Source organism: Austrofundulus limnaeus, unplaced genomic scaffold (genome assembly GCF_001266775.1).
Source record: "Austrofundulus limnaeus strain Quisiro unplaced genomic scaffold, Austrofundulus_limnaeus-1.0 Scaffold375, whole genome shotgun sequence".
NCBI classification, from domain to species: domain Eukaryota; kingdom Metazoa; phylum Chordata; class Actinopteri; order Cyprinodontiformes; family Rivulidae; genus Austrofundulus; species Austrofundulus limnaeus.
This window is the reverse complement of record NW_013952777.1, coordinates 213,344-224,838: the sequence shown is the minus strand read 5'-3', so window position 1 is coordinate 224,838 and position 11,495 is coordinate 213,344. Positions and strand designations below refer to the sequence as shown.

General features: G+C 39.2%; 1 protein-coding gene across 1 annotated transcript in view; it reads right to left on the bottom strand.

Annotated features, from left to right (window-relative positions):
• The window catches only part of meis1b (Meis homeobox 1 b), a gene marked incomplete in the record, with an annotated part of 80,313 nt that overhangs the window by 31,521 nt on the left and 37,297 nt on the right, over positions 1-11,495 (bottom strand). Inside the window, 1 exon segment of the mRNA XM_014023528.1 lies at positions 8,980-9,125. Within this exon segment, the coding sequence (XP_013878982.1) occupies positions 8,980-9,125 (146 nt within the window).

The window sequence follows — 11,495 nt, the reverse complement described above, 5'->3', positions numbered from 1 at the left end:
CACACACACACACACACACACACACACACACACACACACACACACACACACACACACACACACTGCTCACATACAGCTGCTAATGAAAAATAGAACTAGTGTGAAACACAGCTTCAGCATGAGGCCATCAATCATTCTGACACACAACAATGAAACCACACACTGACTTGTTTCATAGTTTCCCAACTCTTAAATTGGAGTTGGAAAGGAGGGAAAGCAATAAATAAACAAATAAACAAACAAAGAAAAGATGGCAAAAGAGGAGACAGAAAGCACAATCAATGGTTACAAAAAGTGACAAATCTAAATGCATGTGTAGCTTAACAAGCACTTTTTTGGTCTAAGTATGATCCAAAAAGATGATCCTGTAACTTAAATTTGTACTGACCAATATATGCATGTTAGTCTTGAAAGCCATTAGATCTCTTGATCTCCTCTAGTGCTTCTGACCAACCTTGGGGGTCTGTAAAGTTCTCACATTCTCAAGGAAACCCACTAGCCCACCTCTTGACTAAAGCCAGATCAACACACACATATGTGCTTCCTCTTGGTCTAGATCCATGGCAGACGTCTAGGAAAAGTTCAAAGGTGATGTGAATTAAAAGTTAACTGCCCTTGAGGGCTTTTAAATAGTGGGGTAAAACGATACAAGGAGTGCATGAGAGAAAGTAGCAGAAAAAATGAACTCAAGCATTCTCAGAACTTGTGAGTCAATGTAATTCAAACTTAGCCCTCTGCCTGTTCGGAGTATGTAAATATTATGTCACAATAAATTTGAAAAGAAAGAGAATAACTCTGTAAGATCACACTGCTTCATCTTACATGGTCTGTATGGACTGTTTTTGCTTTTTCTCTTTTGCAGTTAATGTTCTTAACAGGAACATCCCTCCCACTTTTTATTTTTTCAGATTTTGCTAAGCACGAGAGCCATTTTTTTCAAAATGTATCATAAGAACAAGATTCCTAGTTCGACTGCAGAAACCATTTATGGGAATGTATTCAACATGACATGGATGCACCACTGAATTTCAACCATTGCTTTTTCCCCATATAATTCGATTTTTGTTAGAATGAAACAGGAATCTGACAAATGATCTTAGCTGTGTAAACTACATCAGTACAAACAATCGATAGTGACTGATTATGCTGATTTTAAATTAATAAAAGGAGCTCCATATACGCCAAAAGAAAATATCTAAAAAAAAAAAAACATTTCTTTTCTGAGCTGCCAACATGTGCCACRTGTGAGTTGCTCGATCATTTACTGTATTGCTCTGTCCATCTGCTCTGTCCACTCAGTCATCCATCATTCCATCCATCAATCATGACACAGATGGCCATTCAGGAGTTTCTGTCAGGACCGTTGCCCTCCCTCTGCTCCAGCCATACCATTACCCCCATCCCACCCCCATTCTTCCTGCTCTTTTACATCTCAAGACCCTCACAAAAGCCACAAACATGTACACACCTCCTGATCTCCACACCTTCACCAGATGGACAACTCCTACAATCATGACCATGTCGGTAAGAACATGTTGGTAAGAACATGATCTTAAGGTATTTCTTTTTATTATTTACAAATGCTGAAACCAAATTGTCATGAAAGAGTCACAAAATGTGTGAAGTTTGTTTGTCTGTGAGGGTCATTTGACAAAAAGAAGCCCCCAAAGAGAGCTGTCTGCATTTGGTCCCTGGGGCCTGTCAGGAGGGATAATTGATGATGTTTTCATTACAAGGTGTGGGGTAATGTGGGGGCTGGGGCACAATGTGTGTGTGTGTGTGTGTGTGTGTGTGTGTGTGTGTGTGTGTGTGTGTGTGTGTGTGTGTGTGTGTGTGTGTGTGTGTGTGTGTGTGTGTGTGTGTGTGTGTTTGTGCATGTGTATGCATGGGTAATGGGGGGTGGGCAGGTTGACTCAGCTGCCGCTTTCTTGACACCAACCACTCCTTGCGAATGGTACTGATCGTCATTGCTTCCAAATGCCCTCATACAAATACACACACACACACACACACTTACACAAGCACCAAACAGTGGTCCTCAAAGACAGATGCACACAAACACACAGCCTAAAGCCAATCCCATTCCCAGAGATAAAGTATCTGAAACCAAATAAAACGCTGAGAATAAATCTAACTTGTTCCTTTGGTCACAGTGTCATACCAGGCCTTTGGCAGAGCTGTCTATCTGTCTCTACTCTCTTAGGATGTCTGTGAAGTCTTCATAGAGCGGCGCCAAACAATCTGACTGCCACTTCGATTAAATTAAGACCTAATCTGAAACGTAAGTTTGAGTATTACAGTATCACAACAGACGTGTCTTTATTGTCRTTTATGAATACATTTTTTTAAAAAGAACATAAACGGTCCCCTTTTAAGCTTGTTTCATGATGTCTCTTCAAAGCTATTAACGAGGCRTCCTTGTGGCTCGGAGGTTCAATTAAAATATTTTCTTGAGGAACCTAATTTGTGCAGYTGACAGACGAGACAAAAAGCTCTAACAACAATCACAAGACAACTGTGCCAGAAATATGACAAATATACTTGTAGCTCCTCATTCAGGGATCAATCCAGGCATTGTATCTTTTATAAAATGTCTCTGTGTGTTCCCTGTTCCCTCTTATCACTACAACTGTGTAATAAAGATCAAAGTGGCCAGAAGTAACCTTCTGGTCTCAGTATGAAAACAGAACCTGAGGGTCTGTTCCAACGTTCCAGGAATRGGTTGCCATGGAGGTTCAGGGTTGCAGCGGGTGATCGGGGTGCTGACACATCCAGATTCCAGCAATAAACAGTGGAAGAATAATGGCATCTGAAACAATGACGAACTCTGGCCTCAAATGATTGTTTGTTTGTTTTTTCCTGCCTGTGTTGTTTAGGTCAGCTTTGAGTGTGGATATGGATTTTGTTCTCCTAATTTAGTGCTTTAGGTAGTAAAAAGTCTTCAATTTTTAATAGTATTCATATAGACATTAAAGTTAGGGTTTCAGGGATCATCAACACAACTGTTTTTTTTTGTGAATATGGAAACATTATTTTTTTATAGTTTKAGCCTTGCATTCACAAAACATACATTTTAGGAACCACAAAACAGCCATTTTGAAAACATTTTCCCACAGTTCTTGTGGACAGCCAAAATGCAACATTTTAAAAACAATGTCACAACCTCCTCTCTAATCACACTTAGGTTGTCCTCTTCCTGTTGTGTTTGCATTTTGCACTCAGCATGGAAGCTTTATGTGCATGCTCCACACTTTGTTTCTTATTTTTGGTGTATTTTGGTGGCAGTGGTACAGCTGCAGAGCAATTTTGGGGTTGTTTTTCTAATTTCCTTGTAGATCAAACAGTTTTAGAAACAGTGCTTATTTACTGGGRAATTTTGTTTAGAGAAAAAAAAGGTATGTTTCCCAGAGTTGTAAAGTAACTAAGTACAAATACTTTGTTACTGTACTTAAGTAGAAATTTTGGTTATCTGTACTTTACTAGTGAAATTATTTTTCAGCGTACTTTTTACTTTTACTCATTGCATTTTTACACAATTATCTGTACTTTCCACTCTCTACATTTTTTAAAAAAGTAAGAAGTAGAAAGTCGTTACTCCTGTTTTATTCCGAGTTGCTATTACTTTAAAAAATACTATCTTGGTAAATTGTGTCTTCTGTATAGAGTGAATTTAATTGTGGTTGGATGAGAAGTATACAGTAAATATATATCATTCTGATACCGTATTAGCTTGTACACAACCCATCACAGCTGCACGCTGTAAGAAAAAATATTTTTTGGAGAAGCCACCACCCAATAAATGTCATTTTGGAAAATCTAACTGATCACTTTTACTCAGTACTTTTACTTTTAATACTCAAGTAGATTTTGTGTCAGAAATTTACTTTTGATATTTAAGTACAAAACATTTCAGATACTTTAAGACTTTTACTCAAGTAATATTTTTTGAGGAGACTTTAACTTTTACCAAAGTATTTTTATGATAAGATACTTGTACTTTTACTCATCACTTTGAGGTACTTTATACAACATTGGTGTTTCCGTGTGGACAAGACCTTAAAACTCTTCACTTTTGACTTTTGGTCTCATCAACCCCAGCATAAAACAATAAGACACAAGGCCTCATCCCACCTGTTTAAGTCCCACATGCTATTCTAGAATCAAACACTGCCATCCATCCATCCATCCATCCATCCATCCATCCATCCATCCATCCATCCATCCATCCATTCATCCACTCCTCTCTGCCTCCCATCAGTACTGCACACAACCCTGAACCACCCAGGGCCCACACCATACTTTTTCTGGCCTCCTCTGTTAGTGCAGAAATGAATTATATCACTTTTCACACCTGTTTCTGCTCAAACCCCCTCAGCACTTTGCTGTGTGTAGGAAAAAAAAATCCAAGGGTGGGGGAACAGCACTCCCCCAGCGCGGCTACATCTGTGTACGCAAGCGGTTAAATTATACTCTAATTGTATTAACGCTGGATTATGCCTTCCAGTTGGGGTTTTTTTTATACTCTCTCCTTCTCAGCATTTTACACATTTTAAAGGGAAGAAAGGCACGGGGAAGTGGGGGTGGTGGTGGTGGTAGGCAGCTCATTGAGAGTTTTGCGAGTTGGCTTTTTTATGAGCTGCGATCATGGCTGCCCCTTGTTACACCGCATCTGTGTACAAATAAGAGGGGAGGAGAGCCAGGATGTGAGTGTGTTAGCGATAATGTGTATGAAAGTGTGCGCCCCAGTCTGTGAATAACACTTCAGATGCCAAACCCACTGCCCTCTCCCTGGAACACACACACACACACACACACACACACACACACACATATACACACACATCTGCATGAGTCTTGCAGGGCTACAATCTAAATGGGAATATGGTTTGTGTGTGCGGCAGGCAGGCGGGGGTGAATTCCATCTAATTACTCTATCACATAATTTCACAAATTGCCTTTTCATAGGGGAGTGGAGAGCAGAGCGCGGGACGCATTGGGGATTTGAGGCCTGAGCTTTCATTTACCACTCATTTCTTGTTAAATTAAACAAGGAAATACTATTTGTGTGGAGGGGAGGGTGCTGGTTAGGTGGACTGTCACTGCACAATTGAGAAAGGAGTGTGGAAAAAGGATAAGAAAGCTGCTTACTCATCTTAAGACTTGATTCTTGAGTTGTAAGTTTCAACGTATCTGTTATGCAATTCGTTAAGAATTGCTTTCACCACTTAAGATAATTTTGGTGATCATAATTTTAGTCATTACCACTCTTTAGAGTATTAACAATGTGCTGCTYCTGAAGAAAGAAAGTATACATATAAACACATTTTCCTTTTCCCAAATACCTGATCAGTAAACTGGTGGCTTTAATTTAAGAGGTCAAATAAAAACAGTCATCAAAATGTGAGAAGACCTCCCCCTCTCCTTTTATTTTGGGTCCCTACCAAGTTTACAGCTGCATGTCAAGCTGGCAGCAAGCTGCATAGTTTTGCCATTGGTGACAGGCGGTTAACGCTAATGTTTTGTCGTCGYTCCAAGTTAGCACAGCCAAATTCTTGCGATGAACTTGTCCCACAAGCATTGTCGACAACATATGAGCTCATTGGGTGTGTTGGAGAAAACTCAGTGAGCTGCAAATGTCCTAATCACAAATTCTGTGYTGCTGCTATGTCAGTCACAAACCTGGGTTCTGCTTGTCAGTCGATAGATACCCAAAGTACAGCTTTCAATGCTTTAGTAATAAAAAGTAGGAACATTTTTCTAATGTTGCTCTAAAATACCTTTTGCAAGACAAAAAGAAATAGCACATTTTATGGCTAAAATGAGCAGAGATCTTTTCAGCAAAACACTAAAAGAACTGATTTATAATCACTACCTATTACCCTGCTGGTGCACTCGTAGCCCCGATTTCCCACCCACCTTTTCTTTCCGCTTTGGTGCAATGGGAACCCCCTTGAGGAGCCAATTGTGAGGGCGACTAACATATAATACAATTAGACTCAGAATCCAAACTTCTACTTAGATTTTAATCTAGTTTGCTGCGTTGTTTTTGAGTTTAGTCACAATTTCATCATAATTAAACTTGAAAAACAAACAATTTTGACTCAGATTTCCAAGGTGTTTTAAAGCACTCTGCCATGAAGATGGTGTATCTAGTCTCTCTTGAAAAAGAGATTTTTAATCTCAATGAGAGCCATCTGGTTAAATAAAGGTTTAAATAATTAAATCTGCATTTATGTGTACATGCATGTATTTGCATGAGCTTAATTAGCATCATGCCCAACTCCAAGAATCCAGACTCCTGCCCTCCATCCTCTTTTAAAACAAATACAGAGCAGCTGATGAAGCCAAAATGAATGATTTTGGAATACCTGTTTATGCTCATATAAACCAATCATGCTGGKGTCCAGTGAACAAAATGCTATAAAGGTTTAAACAAGCTATGAGTAGCATTCATAAACACAGACAAATGGTGATTAAACTGATGATGGCAGTGAAGAATGATTAAACAAATGAGACCACAGCATTGGCTGTGCTGTTGGTGCCAGTGTTTCTCAAAATTAAGACAATACTTTYCTGCAAAGATGCTGCTCCTGAAGGTTCCATTTCAGTTCAATGAAGTTCATGAACATRTTATAAATGATCTTCATATAAAACTTTGATACGACTGAAAAAAGCAGCAACACAACAAAAAACAGTGTTTTTTTTCCCTCCTAATTGTGAAACAATAGACCTTTCATATCCATAGTGCATATTTTAGTATGTCTTTGCCTGTTGGAAGAACAATGACAAGCCCTTCCTTATATCCCACCTCACTTCATCGCYTTTTTGTTTCTACCCAAACCACACACTTTTATCTAACCGTTTGGAATCTAACAATAAAGAAGCCCCCCATAAGCCAGATTTATGGGGTAATATGTCAAAGGGATGCAGCTATGTGTGTCTCACATGACATGTATATACTACATTGTTTTCACAGAGGATGTGTGTGCTTCAAACACATTTCTTCTGTGGCCAGGAAGGTATCARGCTGTATGTGTAGAGGTCAGATAAAAAGGGAAGGACAGAAAGGTGAAAAGTATGGGAAGTCTTGAGCGATGCACATTRCATAGACATGACAAAAATAAAAGTTTGCCTATGTACATGCCACACGTGAGAACATTCTTGTACTTTGCTATTTACTATTCAGGAAATGTGCAGTCTGTACAAAACAAACAGAAAAAAAAGTTGAGCCCATGCAATAACCATGATCCAACTCATACTGTATATAACTCTGCTCCATATCCTCCCCATTGGCTTATGCAACACAAACCAACACCCACTTAGCCAAAYTGTATCACGTTCTACCCAAACTCCTGACGCAGGCAGAATGTGAGTGATGCACGACTTGGTAAAGTACTTTAAAAACACATTTCCTTGGAAAGATCTTAGTAGAAATGTTAATAAATCCTTAAGGAAGAACAAAAAATTAAATCAAATTAAATTAAATAATTCTTATTTCTGACTCATTTGTTTGGCTTTCCGCTAAACTTTGAACTCCATGTGGGCAGCTTTGTTTAAAATAGGCACAAAATGTTTTAAATTCTTTTTTCACATTTTTAAAATTCAGTTGAGATCTACAGTATATACTGTGGAACTTCAATGCTTTGGCCTGAATTCCTCCTTACTGTAACTCCACAAGCCCCTCTTTCACCCCTTTTCTGAGGTGTGTCTCAGATCAACTTGTTTTGAAGCTGTCTTTTTAAAKCCAAACTACAATATTTTGACATAAAAGTTCAGAAAACGTAATAGAGTTATAATAGAGAAAATTGAACATGGTGGAAAATGTTACTCAAATAGAATATAAYGATATTTACATAGCACCGGAAGAGACTAAATCCTAATTTATGCACTCTTAGAGACACCAGGTACACAACAAAATGCATATGAYTAAAAATGTGGATTTTGCATGTTGTGTCCCTTTTACTGTATAATAAAGTTCTGTAAGTTTGTATTTAACAACAATTTTCTTTAATTTTTCAACGTTTTTTGATTCAGTTGCATTCAAAAAATTTAAACATATACGTACACTCAAAACAAAGGGATAACATGCTGGATTATTTCAAAGGATCAGACAGGGTCAGCATGCGTGTAATTAATTTCTCAGCTTTTCTGATGTGAATTGAGAAAAAAAGTAACTGTTGTCATTTTTAGTCAGTAAAATTGCCTTAGCTGCWGTGTGGTAAACAAGATTCCTTAATGGAGCCACCACTGGCACAAATATCCCATTCAAATGTTAGTGAAGAGGCTACTTTGATCATAAAACCTCCCTTGTAAACTACAGTCAAATATTATTCCACTTAACATGGTTGAATTCCATTTAACCTTTTACCTTTGTTGCTTTGATGAGTCACTAATGTCTAGCACAAAGACTGCTAAACTGATTCTATTGGAATCAATGTAAACTGTGTTAAGATGGTACCCAGTTCCCTCTTGATTCAACCTTCCACTCTCATAATAAAACTATTTGTGATACTGTCAGACTGCATTTTTTACTAAGTGAGGAAAACCTATAAGCCAAACCACAAGCATTTGCAGAATCCAGAGCATTTGTTAAAATATAACCAATTTCGTTCCCATGAGACAGACAGTTRTCTGCAGATAAGGCCTGGGGTCCTTCTCCTTGGCTTCAGCCTCATTCACTTTCARAGGATGATCAGAGATCTCTCTAAGATCACAGCCTCTGTCTTTGAAGTGCTCACCGTACAAACTCAGACACACTTTGGTGATGTGTATAAAAGTGTCAAAAAGCCTTTCAGTGCTGGATGGTGCATATACAGTATGTGTTTCTTTAAATGTGTTTTTAGTGTGTAAGTGTGTAAGTATTAAATGAGAAAAGAGATAGAAACAAGATAAGAGTGCTCTCAGTTGTGCATTAGGGTTCACACATGATATAAAAAGGAAAAAAAATGAGCAAACAAAATGTCAATTTGCTGAACTTACTGTTAGGTGCTGGAAGAGCCACGCTCTCATGATGTTGGTGGCCACTTTAGGAAAAATCCCCCTCTTCTTGTTGTGTTTCTTCTCTTTATCTGGGTCATCGTCGTCCCCCGTGCTCGGCGAAGCCACACTGTTGTCCAGGCCRTCACCTGTCACATGACGAGAAACAGGAAGAGACAGCAGAGATGAGACTCAGACTCTGTTTACTTCCTGCATTCGCTGTGCCTTGGCGTTCAAAAGGAATAAATCTGATTTTGAAGGAATTCTGGAGGGCTTTGTACGCACAGACGGATGGGTATAGAAACATGACAATGGCAAAAGGAGAATAGCTGGAAAACAGCACCTCATAAATGCATTCAATTTTAATACATTTATAAATAACCCTGCCTTTCATTTCTCCCCCCCGCCTCATCCATGAAAACACAGTAAGCGCTCACATCCTTCTGTGAGAAAGAGAGTGGGGGAAAGGGGAGCACAAAGAACTTGTAAGGTCGCATTTCCCCACTCTCCCATCCAAGTCAGTGCAGAATTGAAAATGACAGAGAGATTTAGTCTTTATTATCCTGAGGGGAAAATAGTTATTGAAGTGTCGCCCCAGCGCATTCTGCCATTTTACCTGAGGTGGAAAGAGTAACAMGGCACTACAAAAGGCAAGGCTGCGAGGAGGGGGAGGCGGAAAATAAAAGGAAAATAGGTGGGAAAAAAGAGTCAAGAAGCACAAACAGCGCTAACAAAGCTAGCTGATTTTCATAACAATGGCATCATGGATGCTTACAGCAACCTGTAGGACTTCGATAAGACTTTATTAAGGCCAGTTAACCTCACCTGAAGGAAACAGTGAAACCAAGTATTTGAGTGCTGAAAGAGAACGTAAAAGCAAAGTGCACCATGGGCCTTTATTTTCCCCTATTCAGGTTCAACAACATTAACTCACACACACAAACAACTCCCATTCAAAACCACTCAATTAATCCACGCATTTTATATAGCTCCAGTGGAGAGAAAGCAGCTCTCCCCATCTGTAGCTGTGAAAAGCCTAATTGTTATTATCATTATTCAAAAATATGAGCCATACTCAATGAAGATGATAATCATTAAAGAAACATGAGGCAAACTAAACAAGTGGCACCCTAACGGCTGGATATTTCAGCGGCAGATAACTGACTTTTGTCCCACAACGCCCCTTTCGACTGGAAGAGATGGGAAGCGAGAAGRGAAAAAAACTAAAAAGCGCCAAAGCAGTGCACAGAATTGGATCCTGTTATTTATTGATTACACACTAAGCACTTCTAAAGCTTCTTGGCTTATTCACTGTTGCAAGAGTTGATAACTGCACTGATGCAGGATCGCGCTCCAGTAGCTTTCTGGGGGCGACACCCAGCACCTTGCTAAACCGTGAGCTCAGATTCATCGATAATTAATGGGGATGTTGGCGCTAATCCGGTTGGAGATGACTTTTTTCCAGCCTGCCACATCAATGGAATAATCAAGGGCCTAAAACCCAGGCCTTTGCTCCCCATTACCTCAGGCAAAAGAATTCCTGAAAGCATGCCTGGAGGGCACTTGAATTATATACACCATTAGGAGAGACACTCAACAAACCATATGAAACAACACACTTGACCAGTTCCTTTTTTCTCGCTCTCTCTCTGCCGACYACGCTGGCAGAAGGAGATGCATATGCACACATATTGGAGGCTGTTTTAATGAGCCTCATGTGGAAGTGTAGGTGACGGTAATAAGGGTGGGTGGGTAAAAACAGGAGCAGGCTTTGCATTGATGCAGCAGCAGTGATGCAAACACCACCCACTACACACTGATGATGCAAATATGAAGATCAAGCTTGGGTTCATGTAGCATCCTCAAAAGGTGAAGCACTAATGCTGGTTGGTGAATTTCTGTCTAGTTTCATTAAAGGCAATAAACGATGCTTCAAATCAATGTTTACATATAAATATAGTTCATTTTTTAGTTTAGACAGCCAACACAGTTCAACAGTCATGGACATCTGTTTTATCAGAATGTAAAACAAATAAGGCAACAAAATTATAACTTTTAAAGTAAGAGCTATTCAGTAGTGGCGTCCATAAAAGTTTTTTATGCACATTTATAAGTATCGCATCAGAAAAGATTGATGGAAACCTTAATATTAGAAGAAAAAAACTCCCTCAGTTTTGCAAAAAAAAAAAGATTTTACGCTCTCGAGGTGGTTTTTTAGATTTTCTGTAAAAAAAGTCAGTGCATAAAAGGGGCCATGGAAAGACATTTGCTGAATAAATTGTGATGTAGCAAACATTTGTCAGTTGTTTCCACTGTTGCGTTTCAGGAAAACGCAACCTGTACCTGCTTGGCTGTAAACAACAACAGACGTGGACRGACAGCATGTAACATCGCCAATACTAGCTGATATGACAGAAATACAACTTGCCCTTTTCCCCAGTGGGAAACAAAGCAGCCACTGTTCAAAAGAATGTCCCAACACAGACGAGCTACATCTAATGGCCAGAACTCTGCAGTTT